The 23,600-nt window shown below is 43.4% G+C and overlaps 1 protein-coding gene across 1 annotated transcript in view; it reads left to right on the plus strand.

Annotated features, from left to right (window-relative positions):
* The window catches only part of LOC126470804 (uncharacterized), a 230,408-nt gene that overhangs the window by 188,578 nt on the left and 18,230 nt on the right, over positions 1 to 23,600 (plus strand). The window contains exon 4 of the mRNA XM_050098852.1: positions 21,893 to 22,240. Coding sequence (XP_049954809.1) covers positions 21,893 to 22,240 — 348 coding nt within the window. The remainder of the gene's footprint in view (positions 1 to 21,892; positions 22,241 to 23,600) is intronic.

A 23,600-nucleotide genomic window follows, 5' to 3' on the forward strand; every position in this document is an offset into this window, starting at 1 on the left:
TGCCTTTGTGAGTGGAGGCTGTCATCAAGGCTAAGGGAGGGCCAACACCATACTGAATTTCAGCACTACCGATGGACGGCACTACGAACCTGTAAGTCTTTTTGGCCAGGTGTCTGGATACTTTTGATCACATACTGTATCTATAAACTACGTGAAAGAGATCATCAGGTAAAACAAACATCAACAATATAAGTAAACGCATTATGTTACGTAAGGTGGAAACGGATGTATTGCGATACTGATATTAGGCTTTACTGGTTATATGTGAGATCATTCTACGCTACGTATTCGTAATACACTCTCCCAAAGAGTAATTAATAGGCGAGCGACAAAGGCACCTTTCATGTCGATCTCCTTTTCGGCAATTTTCCTGACTTGCATATAGCCACTACGGAACCCGTGCGCTTATTTTGCTGCGCGAATTGAAAATGAATCAGACGAAATCCTTTGAAGATCTTTTCACAGTCTGTGCCTAAGTGAATGTTTTGATACAGGGACCCCGGCGATGAGAAACATCAATACCTACATTCAACAAGTAACTTTACTGTACGTGGCGGAGTTATTCCTGGTGCCTTCATCATTTCGCCATTTTCCTGCTCCATTCGAAATTGATCTTCGGAAGATCTGAGTTCGTCAAGATCTCTATTTTATTTTGTTTTACTGTCAAGAGTTAGCAAAGAGGAAGAAATACATTATCTATCTCCTCAATAAGTATACGCTCGCTTAATGCAAAATGCTTCTCTACCGGTATAGTTGGAGGTTCATCTGTATGACACCCTCGCGCTTACTAAAACCGTGACAACGCGCGCTGCTCTTCTTCAGATCATCTCCATCTCCCCTGTCAACCCCAACTTTTAAATGTCCCACTCGAATAGTACTCGACAATCAATCTAACGAGAGTACTATAAGCTACTTTCCGATTCTTCCAAAGAATCTCTGTCAGGTATCTGTTCTAACTACACAGCGCAACAAAATTAAAGGAAACCGCGAAGTCCCAGCCATTGCGACGCTGAAGTTTGAAATTTGGCTCAAAGGTGCCTACAATCTTCCACTGTGATGGCACAAAAGTTTGGGCAATGTGACTTCAATTTCGGATTTAATGATGTTTCGAACAGCAAGGTGTCGACACATGTGAAAAAAGGCAACACCTGAGAAGTTCGTGTGACGTGTAATGGTGGTTAATGATGTCACATTGGCACCATATTTCACAAAAATTCTGCCTAGTGCCACAGTGGGACGTGTTAGGCGATGGGAAAGTCATCACAGCCCCTCTACCCAAATTTCACGGCTTCTTTCGAGCCCCTGCGATGGAGACCAAAACCTCGACGCCCAGAATTGAAACCACGCGGAGGGCGAGGACCCATTCAGACACATCGATGCTGACAATCGGCACGAAAAAGTCGCAGGCAATGGCATGAAGGGCGTCAAAGAAACCACCCCTTATGCTGAGGCGTTGCCCCACACATTTCGCCCTCGACAACGACAGTTTGCAGTGCGATGAGTAGCAAAATGTTCTTCCCAACATTTGTCACTGTCGACACCCTCGGATATTTCAACCCTTCTCTAAGGACGTTGTGGGGCTGCATCCCCATCGAACGTGATCGCACAGCGAGACCACAATTTTTGCTCTCTTGCAATGGATGGAACCACTGGGAACCGTTCAAAATCATTCGACGAAATTTAAACACGTTACGAAGCATAAAAGGGTGCTTATGCTTCTACTTTGTGTCCTTCTGTAGCGCGATCATAGGGGGTATGCGACACATTTGGGAATAAAACGACAGTTTCCCCCTAAAAGCCGCCAGTTCGGCGAACCCTCGTTAGCGCTGGCCCACATTTATTGCGTATTTCAAAAATGTACCTGTACAGACAGAACCCGAAACGAGAGCCCTAGGCGCCTCTAGGCAGTCCTCACTGTTGCCCTTTCGCCGCCAGAATGGTGTCCTTGAGCCTGATAGTAGGCCATCCGGAATCAGAGACAGTCGAAGGGGTTGCCAGTCTGCAAGCACCTAGGACTTCACTTTGGGTTGTGTCTGCACTGGTACCTTTTTATAACCCTCAATAAAGGAGGTTTTTGCAGCACTGGTGAGTCTTAGAGAGACCCTTTGCCGATTGATAAGTTTTATAATTTTGTATGTAGGTTTAATAAAACCAAAAATTACTGAAAAATAAACCACCTACTTTACCGACGTATGGTGGACTGCGTCCTCCACGATACTGATAACAGTACCATATGAGCAACCACAACAGAGCCCTTTCGTTACTTGCAAGGGTAACAGTTTGCATGATTGTCCGATTTAGCCTCATAACGAAGCCAAGATGGCCTTGCTGTGTTAGTACTGCAGACGGCTGAAAGCAAGGGGTAACTACAGTTGTTATTTTTCCCAGAGGCAGGCAGCTCTACTGTATGGTTAAATGACGGCATCCTCTCCGGGCGCGGACTATTCGATAGTATGTCGTCATAAGGAAAAACAAAACGCATTCTACAGGTTGGAGAATTGAAAGTTAGATCTCTTAATGGGACAGATACGCTAGGAAATTTAAAATGGAATATGTTGAAGTAAGTGGGTATTAGTGAAGTTGGGTAGCAGGAGGAACAGGACTTTTGGTCAGTTGAATACAGTATTACAAATACGTAATCAATTAGGGAGAACGCAGGAATAGATCTAATAACGAAAAAGCAAATATGAATGCAGGTAAGCTACTATGAACAGCATAATGAACGCATTGTCGTAGCTGAACTAGACGCGAAGCTGACACCTACGGCAGTAGTACAAGTTTATATACCAACTACGTCCGCAGACTATGAAGACACTGAAGAAACGTACGATGAGATAAAAGAAATTATTGAAACAATTAAGGGACAGGAAAATTTAACTGCGGGGGTCCGGAATTCCATAGTAGAAAGAAAAGGAAACACAGTAAGAAGATATGGACTGGAGAAAAGAAATGAAAGAGAGAGCCATCTGCTTTGAGTCATGAAAGAAGGTTGTATACGTGGAAGAGACCTGGAACACCGGAACGTTTGAGTTGATTATACAGGGTGTAACACAATTCGTGCTACACACTTCTAGAGTTTGTAGAGGGGACATAGTAGAAAAAGTTTCATACAGGAACCCATGTCTGGAAACGTCATCCAACGACGGTACAGAGCGTCAAAGTTATAAACGTCGGCGCCTGTAAACGTATGTATATACTGGCGAACTCGTGATGATATAACAGACTTTCAAGGATGATGGAGAAGGATAGATGTATCAACTGGCGGTAAGGGTCCCTGTACCGGTAACGAATGAGTCGAAAGTTATAAGCGGAAACCGTTCTGATAATTCTGACAGTGGAGTACATGTACTGGTACTGCTGTTGCTAAGACTGTATGGTACGCAACTTTCAGATGTGGTAGTATGGACCACAAAAAGAAAAAAATTCCAGTAAACATGGGCTCTAAAATGCATACCTTAAGATCTATGAGCACGTGTTCCATAGAGGGATGTGTTCCATGGTAGGGAAGGTGTACAATTATTCATAGCTCCTCAGGTACTCATTTTAGACTAATAATTATGGATATTACAAGTTGTATGTAAGCTTAAAAGCTGGGTTGTACTTCGAAGTACATGTGGCAAGAGCAAGCCATTTACACTTATTTTCCCCTGGGGAGTAGGTCAGGTTGAAGTACGGACGCGCGGACGCAAAACGGGTAGTCTATACTGACAGGCGTAATGCACCTAGTGGTGCAACTACGACCGTGCCGGAGACATCAGGTCGTAAGGTTCGTGATGTATTTGTGGTAAGAATGTTATATGGAGAGAAAAAACAACCATGACACGAATGTGTGTACATATTAAGGTACCACATACAAAAATATCTTCACTTATACTTGTTACACCCTGTATATTAACAGTAGACGAAGATCTACAAGAAGCAGGCTCAAATGGCTGTATTTGTAATGCTTATTCATGTTTACGAGACATTTTGTCTTGTCTTGGTCCATATTGCCATACCTGAAAATTGCATACCCTACATTCTTATTAACAACCCGGTACATGTATTCCACTGCCAGAGGTATGAGAATAATCTGGTCTACTAAGTCCGCTCAACAACCTCTGGAAGAGTGTAACATGAATCATGAAATACCCTGTATAATGGTGTGGCAGAGATTTCGGTGTCAGGTTTTAAACTGTAAGACATTCCCAGCGGCAGATTTAAACTCTGACTACAGTTTGATGGTTACGACCTTTAGATTAAAACAAGAAATTGCAAAAACGTCGGAAGTTTAAATGAGACTTGGGTAAGTTAAAATAACCAGAGGTCGTCGAGCGTCTCAGAGGAGGCATTAGGGAACTATTGACTGAAACATGGAAAGGAATACAGGAGGAGACGAATGAATAGCTTTGATAGATGAAGTAGTGAAGGCGACGGAGGATGAAATAGGTAAAAAAGACAAGTACTAGTAGAAATCATCGAATAGCACAGCAGATGCTGAATTTAGTTGATGAAACGAAAGGAAAATACAAAAATGCAGCAGATGAACCAGGCAAAATGAATGCAGGCGTCTAAAAAATGAGACAGACAAAAAATACCAAATGACTAAGTAGAAGTGGCTAGAGGAGAAATGCAAGAGTGTAGAGGAATGTATAATTAGGAGGGTGGTAGGTACTATCTAAAGATGCCTTTGGACAAAATAGAAACAGCTATATGAATATCAAGAGCTCAGATAGAAAACCAGTGCGAAGCAAATGGAGAGCAAGCAGATGTAGATGAGATGGGAGATGTTGTACTAACAGTCTCCTGCCGCACCTTAGTAGACTGACGCCACCAGCAGTCGAGCAGCGGGTTCGCCCTGAAGATGGCCCATGCGATGGGCTGAAACCGGTCGGCACTAAATAAATAAAAAACGCGATTAAGACTGTTTCCTTAATACTAGGTTAAAGAGGATTGTGATGAAAAATAAGAGGACGACAACTGCAAAAGTCAGTGCACAAATGAATGTCGCACTCGCGAACACTGTGAGCATCAAACCGATGCGAAAGGAGCTCCATAAGCAGGGAATTGCAGGGCGAGCTAGAACACCAAAACCACTCGTCAGTGTTGTAAATGTCCGCAACAGGAAAACGTGGTGCCGGAGCATAAAACATGGACTAGAAGCAATAGAAGAAAGTCATTTCTTCGAATGAGTCTTGTTTCACACTGTTTACAACTTCTAGCTGAGTTTACGTCCCAAGAGTGAAACATGGCGGGAGCTCGATGATGATTTGGGCAGCCATACCGCAGAATTCCATGTGCCCCATCGTTATCCTGCAAGGGTGCATTACTGCCAAGGATTATATGGCTCTTTGGGCGGATGAGGTCCATCCATTGGTATAGTGTTTGTTCTCCAGTGGTGATGGTGCGTCCCAAGATGACAGGCCCCTGTTCACACGGCTCACATCGTCCAGGATTGGTTTCATGAGCAGGAGGACAAATTGTCACCCCTCCCCTGGCCACCGTAGTCGCCAGATGCCAATATTATTGAGCCCTAGTGGTCTGCTTTGGAGAGAAGGATGCGTATTGCTATCCACCTCCATCGTTCTTACCTGAACTTGCCATTATTTTGAAGAGAGAATGCTATAGGATTTCCTTCAAAACCATACAGGACGTGTATTTATCCATTCCGAGACGACTGCAAGCTAAAGGATTTCCTGTGTCGTATGAGCCATGATAATGCGTTGTGTTTATGGTGCTTCCCTATTATTCTCTGCTCCCTATAGCTTTCTCGCTCCGCGGAATATACGCTGTAATCAAAGTTCCTGGTAGATTAAAACTTTTAGACTTTCCAGAAAAGCGCTGTTACCATTTTAACTGACAGAGAACCACGTATGTGAGATGCTAGGTTAGGTTAGGGATAATATGTTTAAATAAGAGCAATAATGAGAAAAATCAAACTTAGAAATCAGGCTTGACTCCAAGCTCCTATGAGCCAATAAATCTCAACCTATCCGAATGTCCAGAGAAGACGAACGGCTAGCCCAGGTCTGGTGTTTAAGATGAGCCTGTGTCACACGGAGCAAGTCTCGCTGAAGTTTGCCTGATGGCGCGGACTACTGGCTAGCAGGTGAGCGGTGGTCCGCCTACCGAAGCTGTCACACGGGATACATATGACCTGTGGCAAAATGCCTGAAGTGAATATCTTTGTAGTACTAACTGGGAGTTTTCTCAGTCCGTAAGAACAACTCTTTCCAATATGCACCACTAAAAGCAATTGTTGTGGTGTAACGAGCTAGCTACGCCACACTGAGAAGGGAGCCGAAAGGCACGCGTACACACACGCCGACTGGCGTCAAGTCTGGAACAGGATAAGTAGTGAATTCTCATAAGAAAAGTATGCAGCTCCTCGAATACTTATCTTTTATTTATCCTTGTGGTACATCGCTCTTGATAATACAAATAAGACTATCTTCAGATACGGTTAATGGCGCCTTGCTAGGTCGTAGCCATGGACTTAGCTGAAGGCTATTCTAACAGTCTCTCGGCAAAATGAGAGAAAGGCTTCGTAAGTGTAGTCGCTAGCAAAGTCGTCGTACAACTGGGGCGAGTGCTATATCGTATCTCGAGACCTGCCTTGTGGTGGCGCTCGGTCTGCGATCACACAGTGGCGACACGCGGGTCCGACATGTACTAAATGGACCGCCGCCGATTTAAGCTACCACCTAGCAAGTGTGGTGTCTGGCGGTGACACCACAGCAATAATGTTCTCCTTTCTAGAGGGGCCGCGCCAGCGCCAAGGCCTCGTGACAGATGCCTGCAGAAACCTTGATTGGTTCAAAATGGTTCAAATGGCTCTGAGCACTATGGGACTTAACTTCCGAGGTCATCACTCCCCTAGAACTTAGAACTACTTAAACCTAACTAACCTAAGGACATCACACACATCCGAGGCAGGAACAGAACCTGCGATCGTAGCGGTTCCAGACTGCAGCGCCTAGAACCGCTCGGCCACTCCGGCCGGCAAAGCCTTGATTGGAGACCGCACATAGCATTCAGAGAATGTCGCAAGTAAAACAGCACAAGATCTACTAGCCTAAAAATTGCGAAGCTTCATGTAAGTAAGCAGCCCGTCAGTAAACGGAACATGCCTCGGAACCTCCATGTGAGCCAAGTTAACTTGCGTGCACAAAGGCGACGAGTTCGCAGCGTTACTGCCGTAGTGTGCGCCACTCCATTGTTTCACATGAATTCTAGAATTACAGGCTTACTTTTACTAATGGGAGTGGAAACGACTGAGAGAAACTGCATTCCTTCCATTTAGAAGTTCCTGTGGCCGTAATCTGCGTACCTGCATTCACAATCAAGTTAGCTACCGATAATGGTGAGAACACACTTCGATGCCATATCCTGTGAATTATGAAGTACCGAAGTTGTTAGAGTTTGTTGCTATATAATTCTTGAAGGAACAGCGTAACACATGAACTTCTCAAATCTTCGGACAATTGCATCAGAAATTATGTTTGTTTCCTGGATTGCGAATTTCTGGCAAGTTAAGACAAAGAAAAATATTAAGCACTAATGTAACCAAATTATTATTGTTATTATTAAACAATGGAAAATCCAGGATGCAATAATGACAATATTACGAAAAGGATAGTTGTCACTCACCACATAGCGGAGATGCTGAGTCGCAGATGTGCACAGCAAAAAGACTGTCAGACAAAGCATTCGGCTTCATTAGAATAGATTAACATACACACACGCTCAACGCAGATGCCACTCACACACACATGACCGCAGTCTCTGGCTGTCACGGCCAGACTCACATAGCATGTTGGCCGAAGTTTTTGTTTGACAATCTTTTGTTGTGCCTATTTGCGATTCAGCATTTCTGATATGGTGAGCAGCAAGTATCCTTTTCGTATTATAATTATTATATTAGATCATTTACGACTTATCTTAGAAGATAGATTAAGGAAAGGCAAACCTACGTTTCTAGCATTTGTAGACTTAGAGAAAGCTTTTGACAGTGCTGACTGGAATATTCCCTTTCAAATTCTGAAGGTGGCAGGGGTAAAATACAGGGAGCGAAAGGCTATTTACAATTTATACAGAAACCAGATGGCAGTTATAAGAGTCGAGGGGCATGAAAGGAAAGCAGTGGTTGGGAAGGGAGTGATACAGGGTTGTAGCCTCTCCCCGATGCTATTCAATCTGTATATTGGGCAAGCAGTAAAGGAAACAAAAGAAAAATTCGGAGTAGGTATTAAAATCCATGGAGAAGAAATAAAAACTTTGAGGTTCACCAGTGACATTGTAATTCTGTCAGACACAGCAAAGGAGCAGTTGAACGGAATGGAGTGTCTTGAAAGGAGGATATAAGATGAACATCTACAAAAGCAAAACGAGAATAATGGAATGTAGCCAAATTAAATCGGGTGATGCTGAGGGAATTAGATTAGGAAATCAGACACTTAAAGTAGTAAAATAGTTTTGCTATTTGGGGAGCAAAATAGCTGATGATGGTCGAAGTAGAGAGGATATAAAATGTAGACTGGCAATGGCCAGGAAAGCGTTTCTGAAGAAGAGAAATTTGTTAACATCGAATATAGATTTAAACGTCAGGAAGTCGTTTCTGAAAGTATTTGTATGGAGTGTAGCCATGTATGGAAGTGAAACATGGACGATAAATAGTTTGAACAAGAAGAGAATAGAAGCTTTCGAAATGTGGTGCTACAGATGAATGCTGAAGATTGTAGATGGGTAGATAACATAACTAATGAGAAGATATTGAGTAGAATTGGGGAGAAAAGGAGTTTGTGGCACAACTTGACTAGAAGAAGGGTCGGTTGGTAGGACATGTTCTGAGGCATCAAGGGATCACCAATTTAGTATTGGAGGGCAGCGTGGAGGGTATAAATCGTAGAAGGAGAAAAAGAGATGAATACACTAAGCAGATTCAGAAGGATGTAGGTTGCAGTAGGTACTGGGAGATGAAGAAGCTTGCACAGGATAGAATAGCATGGAGAGCTGCATCAAACCAGCCTCAGGACTGAAGACCACAACAGCAGCAACAACAGATCATTTTATATATTTCGTTATCACTATTAGTAAATTTCTGGGCATCTGTAATGGTCACAGCATATCCAGTTGGGATGGGGGGAGGAGAGGGGAGGTGGGGATGAGGAGAAGTTAAATATTTAACTACGAACGCTCTCGGCTCACAATCTAGGAGTGGCGTCTGCTACCGACTAAAAGTTTTAACTTCCATCTGGGAATAAAAGCGGCATTCAGTTTCTCGTTTATCCGGCCAATCATAAAATAAGCAAGGCGGCCGTTGGTGACAGTTCCAGTGAAATGTACCAATATTGATCTTTTTCGGTATCGCAATGTAAGTTTTTTTTATGGTTTAAAAAGGATATAATCGGCTACGTTCTTTATGAAACAAGTGTGAGATTGCAGTATTTTTACTCAGTAATTTTAGATTATATGGTGACAATGAAACGGCTGTCGGAGGAGATATTCGCATTTGAGTTTCGAAGAAAAATTGGCAATTAATGGCATCCCATAGTGAGCCTTTGACACCGTGCCGCACAGCTGCGACGCTGCTTCCCATTGTTCTGGCATTGCGGGTCGCGGGACGGTAATTAGGAAGCTGCACCCGTCTCTGCTGCCGGCCATGACTCGCTTTGTCCGGAGTCGCAACAGCAAGTTCTCTCCAACCAGACACACTGCTCCCTTAGTTCCAACTCAACGACCGGCCATTCCAGATGAAATTATGCTAGTTTATTTTAACCAACTTGTGTCGGCCCCTCGTCGACGTTTTTGGAAGGAAAAATATCAAACTTGAATGCAACATTAATTTCCCGCTATGTTATTTCTACGCTGGATGGGAATGTAATTTTCGCATTGTTTACGTTGAAGGGAAAAGAAAATTTGCACCAGGGTATGAACAAACACGATCGTTGATATAAAACTGCCATTACTCCGCTGTGACAACAGTCTCTTTCAGAAGTAGTTGTGTTTTCTCGTGTACGCTGCAGGCTCTTTACGGAGGTGTCCGTATGGTGGTGTTTTCAAGCGATTCATTTACATCCGCTTTACACCCTTTTATTACGCATACTGGTCTTGTGTACATATCATACAGCTTCTTGGCTCCCCATTTTTGAGTTCATCTTTTTCTTTTAACTGCACATGTTTAAACAGACGATAATAAAGGCGTCTGAATGTTTACGAAGAAGGGAACTCTTGGCGGTGACTGATTTCCAAGACATTCTAAAAAGATGTATCAATTGCAGACTAGTGATTTTTCTGTTTTTATACCATTAGAATCTTTACAGCGTCCAGTGCTAGCGATGCAAAGACGGGGTATTTCAAACATCAGCACTGGGCATAAAAACGGCCCACAGTATATTTATTTCAGTCTACTTACTACAACTATCAACTACAGCCATAACAATAATAATAACTATTCGAGTGCATAGGAGTTAAACATTTTGTATTATTCAAATGTGGTCAAAATTAAAAACAACAAGTAGTTTGCAAATAATCACGGCTACGTCTTCAGTTATTGGAATAGAGCAAGTACGTATATTTCACTACGTACACAGTTCTTTAAAAATTAGTTCACAAATTAGATAGTTAAAGTTTAACAGCTTCCATCTACATGGTTTTTAATTCATTTAGAATATTTTAACACTCGAAAGCTCAAGATGCACAAATGACGATAGCACAACAGTCGACATTTAAATGCCAATTTAAAAACTACTACATTCAAACTGATTATCCTAACAGGAGAAAAACGAGAATAAAAATGCGCATGGTTCAAAATTCGGAAATTTTCTGATATTTGCGCATTTAATGCGACGTGTGTGCTTGAATTTATGAAGAAAGCGGATGCAGTCTTGATTGGATCCTTGAAACAGCAACTCGCAGATCCTCTTCCAGCTGCCATCGAGACCGATACTTCGCCTTAATTAATTTCATTGCGGAAAATGTTGACTCACACAAGTAAGTTGGTGCGAAGGGTAATAACACATCGACAGCCATTCACGCTAAGTTGGGATATTCGTTTTTAGTCTGCACTCAAAAATTTTCAAAAGACTTCGATTTAAATTCATTTCGAAATGTTTTACCACTTACGAGCTCTATGATGTCCTGCTGTTTTATTCTTGACATGTGGTCTGTTATGATCTTATCGAACGGACTGTGGATCCAGTCATACTCAGATGAAGGTTTTGGATATTTATTCTTGAATTGTTGTAGATTTTCGAAAACTACTACTTACTACAACTCATTTTCCTTTACGAAATCATTCAGTATCTCGCAGTTATTCTTCTCCATCTGGGATTTTCTTTTAAACGAAAGTTCCTTCCCGCTTGGAAAGATGATACTATTATTTAGAACCTGAAGTGATGAATTGGACAACGGCCTTGCGCAGTGATTACACCGGTTCCTGTCAGAACACCGAAGTTAAGCGCTGTCGGGCTGGACTAGTACTTGGATGGGTGACCATCCGGACTGCTGAGCACTGTTGGAGACGTGTTTCTCGACAATACATCGATTTATCGATAACGTGTTGACAAGGTCGCGTGACGATATTTTTGTTTTATGTTACTTTTGTTCCAAATTTTAGATAAATATTTGTTCTTTTGAAATTGTAATAAAACATAATTTTGCTTTCACCGTGTCAAGGAGTCTTAGTACGTTTTGAACTTTCATCACGTTCAGTTCTCTTTGACTGTGTGAAGCAAGTATACATGGCGCAAAGAAGAAGTCCAATTATACTTGAGGGTGGCGCTGTGAATGGATTAGCAAGATATCCGATGTGAAGAAATAGCACACCAGCTGAGTTAAAAACCAATTTTAACGCAACTAGTGGGCTATTTCTTCACATCGGCATTCTGCAAAAACAGTTGCTGAAACTGGTGAATAAAAATCTAAATGGCGAGATTGGTCTTTGTGATGGGCGGAGACGTGCGAGGGGAAATGCTGACGTAATCAGCGCTCTGCTCTACTAACAGAAACTTCACCACGTAATTTTGACACTGCAACTGCTATACGCCGTTCATCATAATAATAAATCTCGTGTAAACATTACACTATGCATTCTTCTGCGTTTGCTGAAACCTCATTGGATTTCGACCCACGTGGACCAGAAGCCAATCTGTCGCGAGTACAGTCAAGTACGATAATGAGGATACATTTTATGCTGTCCGTTACGCGTACATACACTCACAGATAATACGGGACAGCAGTTTTAACGGCGCATTTAACTTGGAAAGCAATGGCCAGGCACGTGGTCCAGCTAATCTGCAGTGATGTGAACAGTTGTAGTAAAGGCGAGAAAAGATAAGAGCAGAGAACAATGCAGTCTTGAATGTCACTTAAATTTTGCACGGAAAGATACAATGGTAAAACTTAGGCGATACGCTTCTTAGGTGATCTGAAGGAAAACATGCTCTCGATCTGTAGTACTGTAATTAGAAACGAGAATGATGAAAATTCCTGAATTTAACAAGGGCAATTTTTCTGCAGGAGTAGGAGCGGCGTAAAAGCGCACTGCTGGCATTTCACCATGTAGTTATACACTACTGGCCATTAAAATTGCTACACAAAGAAGAAATGCAGATGATAAACGGGTATTCATTGGACAAATATATTATACTAGAACTGACATGTGATTACATTTTCACGCAGTTTGGGTGCATAGATCCTGAGAAATCACTACCCAGAACAACCACCTCTGGCCGTAATAATGGTCTTGATACGACTGGGCATTGAGTCAAACAGAGCTTGGATGGCGTGTACAGGTACAGCTGCCCATGCAGCTTCAACACGATACCACAGTTCATCAGGAGTAGTGACTGGCGTATTGTGACGAGCCAGTTGCTCGGCCACCACTGACCAGACGTTTTCAATTGGTGAGAGATCTGGAGAATGTGCTGGCCAGGGCAGCAGTCGAACATTTTCTGTGTCCAGAAAGGCCCGTAAAGGACCTGCAATTTGCGGTCGTGTATTATCCTGCTGAAATGTAGGGTTTCGCAGGGATCGAATGAAGGATAGAGCCACGGGCAGTAACAGATCTGAAATGTAACGTCCACTGTTCATAGTGCTGTAAATGCGAACAAGAGGTGACAGAGGCGTGTAACCAATGGCACCCCATACCATCACGCCGGGTGATACGCCAGTATGGCGATGACGAAGACACACTTCCAATGTGCGTTCACCGCGATGTCGCCAAACACGGATGCGACCATCATGATGCTGTAAACACAACCTGGATTCATCCGAAAAAATGACGTTTTGCCATTCGTGCACCCAGGTTCGCCGTTGAGTACACCATCGCAGGCGCTCCTGTCTGTGATGCAGCGTCAAGGGTAACAGCAGCCATGGTCTGCGAGCTGATAGTCCATGATGCTGCAAACGTCGTCGAACTGTTCGTGCAGATGGTTGTTGTCTTGCAAACGTCCCCATCTGTTGACTCAGGGATCCAGACGTCGCTACACGATCCGTTACAGCCATGCGGATAAGATGCCTGTCATCTCGACTGCTAGTGATACGAGGCCGTTGGAATACAGCACGGCGTTCCGTATTACCCTCCTGAACCCACCGATTCCATATTCTGCTAACAGTCATTGGATCTCGACCAACGCGAGCAGCAATGCCGGGATACGATAAACCGCAATCGCGATAGGCTACAATCCGACCTTTATGAAAGTCGGAAACGTGATGGTACGCATTTCTCCTCCTTATACGAGGCATCACAACAACGTTTCACCAGGCAACGCCGGTCAACTGCTGTTTGTGTATGAGATATCGGTTGGAAACTTTCCTCATGTCAGCACGTTGTAGGTGTCGCCACCTTGAGTGAATGCTCTGAAAAGCTAGTCATTTGCATATCACAGCATCTTCTTCCTGTCGGTTAAATTTCGCATCTGTAGCACGTCATGTTCGTGGTGTAGCAATTTTAATGGCCAGTACTGTATATTGAAGTCACTGAAGGTATCATAGTCAGTCGTCTGGTTATCTCTAAACTTCTTCCATATGGGACTCCAAGGAAAGTGATACATCTTAGTACTGCTACGCCGATACCGAGGGAATCAACAACTGAATCCCAAGCCACCGAAAAGTCCACATTGCCTACTCCTCCTCTTTTATGTCGTGCTGTTCTGCATTTCGCCACCGTTCTGCAGTGACGTATGATAAAGCTTCGTGCATTAGTTCCAGTAAGTTGTTTCTCACCACAAGTTCCTTTAATTGGCTGCAGATCAATTCTGTTTGGTTCCGATAGCAGTGGCACGGTGACAAATGTAAAAATGCAGCATTTCTACAATGCTCGACGCCATGAAAAATGTTTTCCGTGTTTCTACAACGCTTATCACTCTCGCTCGTGTGTGAGATCACATCTGTCCCATAAAACAGTGGGCATATTCAAACAAAGAGTATTATTTTTTGTATTTCTCCAAAAAATTTAATTGTCTAATGTTTTCTCAACTTCAAGATCTGTAATAATCTTTTATAATATATCGATGATTGGGAATGTGTATTTGCAGTAATAACCAGCGTGTGGTACGTAATTAGAAACCAGAAGACGTGCATTTTTCATGAATAAAAGATGGTTAAATATGAATTAATTACCACATGTTGATATATTTCAATGTTTAAATGATTTAGGTATTCAAACGGACCAAAAAAAAAATGTTGATCACAACAGGTTTCAAACTACCGCTCAATAACCTGTCAGATTATTTAACAACGTCTTTACCGACTTCGCCAACATTACAAGTATACGGACGCTTTTTGTACTTATTATATTGTCCCTCTAAATAAACGTCAAAGCCCATTTTTCTCTGTAATGTTGTGAAAAACATCAAGAACAATTCGTTTCCCGTCATTAACAGTGTTCCGCGCGCGTGTTTCATTACGAAGCAGGAAGCAGTGTCATCCATTTTCGTGGTACATATGAACAGTGAGACAAACGGAGCACACGTAGCGCTTACTGATACTGTGACTGTACGCGATTTTGAAATAAAAGTTACGTAGCTAATGTATGATTAAGAGAAACGTTGATGACTGTTAATATATCAGAATGTCTTAAAGTTTCATTCACAGTGACATAGTAATAAAATATCTAATACAGAAGTTGGACCTACTTCCAAGAGCGGAACAACATCAGTCTTCCGGAGCTACAGCTGCTGACCAATCATCGAGTTTGTGTTTCTTTACATCGGGTTTATTCTTATGACGAACGGAATATAGGTCGCTGGCGTGAAAAAACGGGGAAGACGACATGAAGTGTTCCAGTCAAATCCGATATGTGACTAAACAGAATGACGGACCCATCGGACACCTTTTCTTGTGCCACTTACCTGCAGTTACCATTGCTACGTCACAAAGTGGTTATCGCCAAGTGCGAACGTCATCGTCTTCCTTTCAATTCTTGCTCCAAGGGGTGGAAGTAGTCTGCTAGCCTGTTGATGTACAGAACATCTAATAATAAATCAATACTTATGCAGCCGAAATACTTTTTTTTTTGCCGGTACGCCGATATATTGATAACTTATTTCGATTTATCGATGACCGATAATTAACAGTTTGTAAATATCGATATATTGGATTCCTGATATTTCTAAAAATATCAACAGTCCTAGTTGCAATGTAGCCAGACCGTACGTTACGTGCGCTCCACTCTGCAGTCGACTTCTGACTGCCGACAAGTAACGTTACGTACGCACACAGGAAAGGTGATTTACACCTTTGTGGGGAAAGTCACGTCATCAGACTGCGTGCCTTTGAAATACGGAGCTGTATAAAATTTTTTAATGTAGAAAAATATCAACGCATGGTAAAAGGACGAATAGTGACAACAATAATAGACAGCTGCATTGTTTGTCGTTCCCGTCGATCAATACAAGAAAATGCCGTGGTAAATAATTCGAAAAAGCAGCGGCACATTTATTTCACTTTCACGCTCGAACTCGAAAAATACGTTCATCTTGTGATGTCTTGCAGAATAAAAATTAAAAAGAAGAATAAAAGAAACGTAGCGAAAGACGTATATTTACTAACACATCCTCGATCAGCAATGGCCTTTGACGATCCTCAAACAACTTTTATAATGTTCATGAAATATTTTACAATAGCGTTATTAATGGAAAAACAGGTGCGCTTTCCCTTTCGAACCCGACGATTAGGTTCACTTTGTGATGGCTCGCAAACTGCAGTCACAATTATTTGTTTGGAGTTGCAGAGTAGATATTTGCACAAATGAAATTTGTACCTGTCATTTTTTAAGTGACTTAAACAAACGTCTGAGCGATCTACGTATACAATGCCATTTCGGCGTTTTCTGTTCCTAGACACCACATTTATATAAAATAATTTATAATTGTCGTCGATATTGTTTCTTGATCTGATGGACTTAAATTTTTCTTGAGACATGTGAGTCTCAACGTTATCTCCACTGATGATAGAAGCTGAAAAATGAATTAAAATTTATTCCATGTGCAGGATCTGAACCAATGTCTCCTCTTTTCTAGGTAGATGTGTTAACCATCACACCACTGTAGCATTCTGGGTGCCACTCCTGCACGGGGTACCTAAGTCCAGTGCACTCTCTAATACAAATGTCAAACCTTCAGCCGATTTTCGCCTTCTCGTATCTTCACTGTTGCCGAGGAGTAGCACCCCAGCTTTGTACGTAATGGGCAAATCCTGCCTGTACCTCAGGCCTAGGTGATCTACTGATCTGATGGAATTGAGTTTTCCTTTAGACATATGAGTCTCGGCTTATGATAGAAGCTGAAGAAAGTAATTAAAATTTGTATAATGGCTAGCACATCTGCCTAGTAAGCAAGAAACCCAGGTTCAAGGCCCTGAAATTGACGAGTGTAACTGTTGAAGACCGAAGACAAGCTTTAAACTAAGTTCACAGCGGAACTGCATATGAATTAAAATCTTTTTATTAATCTGTTACCGGCAAAGCAAACCTAGTCTCAAGTTACATAGTACAGGCTTTAGTTGTACGACACGTTTTTAAATGTGGTAATAAGCAGTACTGACACAGTTAGCCCCAAACATCGCCTTCACCCTCGCTTACTGACTCAGACGTATCGAAATCGTGAAAGTCAATTATGAAATGGTCCATCACTGAGCCTCTGTCGATTTCCTTTTTGAAATCTTATTTCTACAGTGTTCCTGAAAGTCTACCTCAGTTTGCCTATGCAGAGAAGATTACGTTGTTCACCGCTTCATGTTTGAGTCTTTCGACGTCAGCAATCCGGAAGGCGCTATTTCTTTCTGCGATACGTGCTGTAACTTGCGCGCCCATACCTCACCTCTGGTAACCTCAACTGAAGAACGTAGGATTGCACGGTCGTTCCAAATCCACATTAAACATTATGACCCACTACTATCGACTGAAGCACAGATGATTTTGGTTAGGCCTTGACATAGGCGGAAGTAGCGACAAGTAAGTGGAAACTCTGGCACCAGTAAGCTTTATTACAACAGGAATTTTATTTTATTAATGAACCAGTCGTCATATAAGATTACAGGAAATTTATTTGTTATTGTTTTGTAACATGAGATGCTGTAAATACTGCTGCCGGTTTCGACACTCAGTCAGACACAGAACTTTTCATCATATCGTTTCAGGTTCGAACATGCCACTCCTAGCTACAGGTGAAAAAGAATTCGATACTTAATATCTCTTTATGTGTAGTCAGTAACGATGATATGTGCGGGTTCGACTTCCAGCCAGCACAAAAATTTTCATCACGTTATCGCCAATTCAAGCTACGCACACCTCACTACTGGTGAAACAAACTGATATTTAACGTCTGTTTGTGACAAGGAAACAAAGACGCCGGGTTCGAATCCCGGTGAGGCAAAAATTTTCGTCTAATCATTTCAATTTCAATCACCTCGCTACTGGTGAAAATTTAGGTATGTGAAATGTGATGTTGCATAGTTAACAATCGATTACGCACTGGATTCGAATTACTGTTCAAAACAAAGCTTCACGCAATGTCATTTCAGGTTTCAACGTGCACACATTTTACCATCTGCGAATGAAATCATATGTAAGATCTTTCATGGTTAGTCAACAGGAACAGTAGTTGCTGGATAGGAGTCCCAGGTCTCAGTCCAGTACAAAAATTTTCATCATGAAATTTCAAGTTGAAACATGCTTTTTGAAATATTCATTCTAATAAAACGGAGTATACAAGCGTTAAAGATTGTATCATCCCTAATAACAGGTTTCCTGATATTTGAATTATCGTGATATTAATTTGCATGTGGACTGATAGCCATACAGAGCTGTGTTCTGTAGTGGTCTCTTGTAGTAACGATTTTGTATAATGAAGCGATTGTACCGAAAAGAGATTAGAGGACCTGCAAGGAAATTACGTCATGTGAATAGCATATAAATCTGGCGGAACGTAGTTCAGATTGTTCTGATATTTTTGAACGTGAAAGTACATTCGTCAGTTGCTTTCGACAGGGGTTTTCATTCTGTAAATAAGCTCACCGAACAAAATATTAGACACCCGCTCAAAAAGATTCCATTGCTCGCTTTGTGGCATTGCACACTGTGTAGAAGTGTGAACAGGCGGTCATGCGATCCTCGACTGATGACGTGAGCAATGGCTGCGAGGTGATGTGTACATGAGTGACCTGTGGGGACCCTGCACTGCATGTAATATGGGTCGAAGTGAAGACGTGACAGAATGGCAGATAGGAGCTACTGTGATTGGACATGCCCATGACCGCAGCGTGAATGAAGCTGCCCGATTTGTTCGTTTATCAATGCGAACTGTCCAATGTGTTAATTTGCATCTGTACTGATAACCACACAGAACAGTGTTCTCTAATAGTCTCTCGTAGTAACGATTTTGTGTAACGGAATGACTGTACCGAAAAGAGAATGCAGGTCCATCTCAACCAGTTTCCAAGTGAACTTAGTGAATATGAGTGGTAGCTGACTAGAGGCGTGTAGTGTCTTGCGATGAGCCTCTCTTTTCAAATGACGCCAGGTGTAGAAGTGCGCCAACAATCCATAGGCCTTCAGCCAACAGTAAGTAGAGCGTACAGTTCAGGCCAGAGATGAAACCGTGATCTTTCACACTGTGAACATGAGCCAAGATTTTTATTTCAACGTTCACAGAGAGCAGCTGTTGCCGTTTCCTTTACATCCCTTCTTCCACTATGATAAAGGCCGAGTTGACAGGACGGCTCGCAGTTGTTCCTGGTTTGATAAACAGTCATGCAGCCTATCGCCCCTCGACTCGACCGCTAAATCACCCTACTTTAATCCCACAGAAAATGTCTGGCACTATTTGGAAAAGTGTGTGAAACTTAACTATCGACATCTCCGCAACTTGGTAGTCCTGCTGTATCTAATCATCAACAAGTGGCTTTGGCTGGGTATGGAATACCTGAAGAAAGTTGTGGACTCTCTCCCTCGCTGAACTCAGGATGTTGTCGAGGGCACAGGTGATGTTCAGCGGTAGTAGCTTGGTTTATCCTGGGTATGACTAATTTGTTGTCTAGTTTGCATACAAAATATACAAATCAAAAAGGGCTATGACACAGGACGGAAGAAACAGAGTACGTTGAGGTGACGAAAGTCATGGGATATAACCCAATATCATGTCGGAACTCTTGTTCGGTGTAGTGCAGAAGTTCAACGTGGCATGGACCAAACAAGTCGTTGGAAGTTCCCTGCAGAAATATTGAGCCATGCTGCCTCTTAGCCTTCCATAAACGCGAAAGTGTTGCCGGTGCAGGACTTCGTGCACAAACTGGCCTATCGATTATGTCCCATAAATGCTCGATGGGGTTCACGTCGGTCGATCTGAGTGGCCAGATCATTTGCTCGCTTTGTCCAGAATGTTCTTCAAACCATTCGCGAATAATTGTGGCCCAGTGACACCTTTGCCTAGAAAAAGTCGTAATTCAGAGTTAAATAAGGAGGAAACTTCTTAAATCATTCACTGCAGTGCCTAGCCTATGCTGACGATGTGGCGTTACTCGCACAAAACACAGCTGTGCTAGGCTAAGCCTATCAACAACTGGAGAAAGGTGCAAGGGAACTTGACCTGACAGTTAACATCGAGAAGACCAAGTATATGGCAATGACCAACCAACAAAACCTACCAAATCTCAGGATAGCTGACAGGGAGTTTGAAAGGGTGAGAGACTTCAAGTACCTTGGGTCGACTATCACTGAGACAAATGACATTGGCAGTGAGGTGAAAGCCAGAATAGCAGCAGGTAACAGATGCTACTTTGCCGCATTACCCATGCTTAGGAGTTCGCTTCTATCACGTAAATCCAAAATCCTCATTTACAAAACAATTATATGACCAGTTGATATGAATGGTGCCGAAACGTGGAGCCGGCCGCGGTGGCCGTGCGGTTCTAGGCACTTCAGTCTGGAACCGCGTGACTGCTATGGTCGCAGGTTCGAATCCTGTCTCAGGCATGGATGTGTGTGATGTCCTTATGTTAGTTAGGTTTAAGTAGTTCTAAGTTCTAGGGGACTGATGACTTCAGATGTTGAGTCCCATAGTGCTCAGAGCCATTTGAACCATTTTTGAAACTTAGACCATGACTGTAAATGAGGAAAGGATCCTTAGCATTTGGGAGAGAAAGGTGCTGCGTACAATATATGGCCCAGTATATGAGCAAGAACGTTGGCGCATTCGTACGAATGCAGAACTAAAACACCTTTTTGAAGAACCTGACACTGTTACTACCATTAAAATAAGAAGACTGTGGTGGGCAGGGCATGTGGTCAGAATGGAAGAAGACAGAGCATGTAAGAGGATTTTTGATGGCAAGGCTGGAGGAAGACGGCTGAGGGGACGCTCTAGAAAGAGATGGGTGGATGGAGTTGAAGAAGACATGAAAAAGCTGGGTGTCAGAGGATGGAGACGGAAAGCGATGGATCGGATAGAATGTCAGGATATTGTGATGCAGGCCAAGGCCCTCCAAGAGCTGTAGAGCTGAGTAGTAGTAGTAGTAGTAGTAGTAGTAGTAGTAGTAGTGACATCTTTGGAAACATAAAGTCCATGACTGGGAGCAAATGCTCTCCAAGTAGCCAAACATGACCATTTCCAATCAATGATCGTTCCCATGTTATGTAAACACAGCCCACACCATTATGGTGCCACCTCCATCTTGCACAGTGTCTTGTTGACAACTTGGGTCCATGGCTTCGTTGGGTCTGCGACACACTCGAACCCTACCATCAGCTCTTACCAACTTAAACATATGACCAGGCCACGGTTTTCGAGGCGTCGAGGGTCCAAATGATATGATCACGGGCCCAGGAGGGGCGCCGCAGATGATGTCGCGCAGTTAGCAAAGACACTCGTGGTGGTTCTCTACTGCCGTAGCCCATTAACGCCAAATTTCTCCGCACTGTCCTAACAGACACAATTGTCGTACGCCCCATATTGATGTCTGCGGTTATTTCACACTGTTTTACTTGTCTGTTAGCGCTAGGAACTGTACGCAAATGCCGCTGCTCTCGGTCATTAAATGATGGCCGTCCATGATGAGAGGTAATTTCTGAAATCTGGTATTCTCGGCAGACTCCTGACACTGTGGATCTCGGGGTATTGACCTCCCTAACGATTTATGGAATGGAATGTCCCATGCATCCAGCTCCAACAACCTCTCCGCGTTCAAAATCTGTTAATTCCCGTCGTGCAGCCATGACGATGTCGGAAACCTCATTACGTGAATCACCTCAAAGCAATGACAATTCCGCCAGTGCACTGCTTTTTTATACCTTGAGTACACGATACCACCGCCATCAGTATATGTGCATATCGCTATCGACTGACTTCTGTCGCCTGAGTGTACGTAGTGAAGCAGGTTATAAGGCCTCTGCCTATTAAACAATAACTTGTTGCAGGGTGTCCGAGGCAAGAAAGACGAGGCAGACGCGGAGGACGCAGAGCTGGGAGACGGCGCCGACTACCTGCAGCTGGCGGGCCTGCCCTACAGGGAGGACTACGACGCCGACGCCGACGGCGACGCCGACGCCGACGAGCTGCAGCTGGACGACCCTTGGCTGCGCGACGAGAAGCGCGCCCTCAAGGGCTTCTTCGGCACGCGAGGCAAGAAGGCCCCACAGGCCGGCTTCTACGGCGTGCGCGGCAAGAAAGGGCCCTCGGGATTCTACGGCGTGCGAGGCAAGAAGGCCCCCCTCTCCGGCTTCTACGGCGTGCGCGGCAAGAAGGCGCCCTCGCTCGGATTCCACGTACGTACTGATTCCCCAGCCAGCCCTTCAGCTGCTCTTCTGTTCCACCTGCCTGCTGTCCATGCTCCTAGTGTTAACACGATATGTACTGTCAGTCAACAACAACTACACTGTTTAGCGATCACAACTTTCGTTAAATTACAAAACCCCTGAGGCTTTCGCGGTCACTTGTTGACGTATTTCCTGTTGGTTTACGTCTCAGGATCTTTCTACGTCCTTGGTTTAGTGATTTTTCTGACATTCCAGCAACACGACTGGTTGGCACTGTCAAAGATTCGCCGGCCGCAGTGGCGGTGCGGTTCTGGGCGCTGCAGTCCGAAGCCGCGGGACTGCTACGGCCGCAGGTTCGAATCCTTCCTCGGGCATGGATATGTGTGATGTCCTTAGGTTAGTTAGGTTTAAGTAGTTCTAAGTTCTAGGGGACTGATAACCTAAGATGTTAAGTCCCATAGTGCTCAGAGCCATTTGAACCATTTGTCAAAGATTCACTGGACTGTTATCATCAATGGACGATGAATTCTGCTACCAGCAATGCAGGGTGAATCTTCTACAATCCCAGCCACTCATGCTGTAAACATATCAGAAAAAACATTAAACAAACGTCTGCCGAATATCTAGAGATGAAGGCCAAACTATTTTCTTATGTGAGGGTTTCAGAAATGATGCAGTCAGTCTGCACATAAGTCTTCGAGCAGCAACTACTTAGACCTTAGGACAATCACTGATTTATCATCGTAGCATTTCACAGGTCGGAAGAAATGCTGAATGTAGTAAGTTGCATTTTGATGTTTCATTGAGATGGATGTCATTGGAAAAGAAACTACTCAGGATCAGGGAATTGGCTATCGCATTATCAGAGTGCCTGTGCCTCAATAAAGGGATTTAGGGGCAGTCAAAAACAAACGAGACATATGGAAAAAAGTAAATAAAGTGCACAATGTAAGCACCATCTCTGACGCAGAGAGTCTGCCCCAAGAGCTGGAACACCTCAAAACTGTATTCCGGAAAATCGGGTACTCGGAATGGCAGATCAGAGGCGCTCACCGTCCCACCTCTACAGTACAGCGTGTGGAGACGGATGAAGTCACGGAGAAAGAGACAGCCACTGCCTATATATCGTATATTGGCGCAGTATCGGGGAAAATAGGACGAATATTGAGGAAACACCGAGTAGGAACTGTCTTTTGACCACCAAATAAAACAAGAGCATTATTGGGAAGTGTCAGTTTGCGGAAGGCCGGCATATGCCAGATTCCGTGTCAATGTGGGAAGACTTATATTGGACAGACAGTGCGCACCATCGAAGATCGTTGCCGAGAACGTCAGAGGTACGCTCGACTTGAGTACCCCAACAAGTCGG

The sequence above is a fragment of the Schistocerca serialis genome, chromosome 1, assembly GCF_023864345.2.
Source record: "Schistocerca serialis cubense isolate TAMUIC-IGC-003099 chromosome 1, iqSchSeri2.2, whole genome shotgun sequence".
Lineage (NCBI taxonomy): Eukaryota > Metazoa > Arthropoda > Insecta > Orthoptera > Acrididae > Schistocerca > Schistocerca serialis.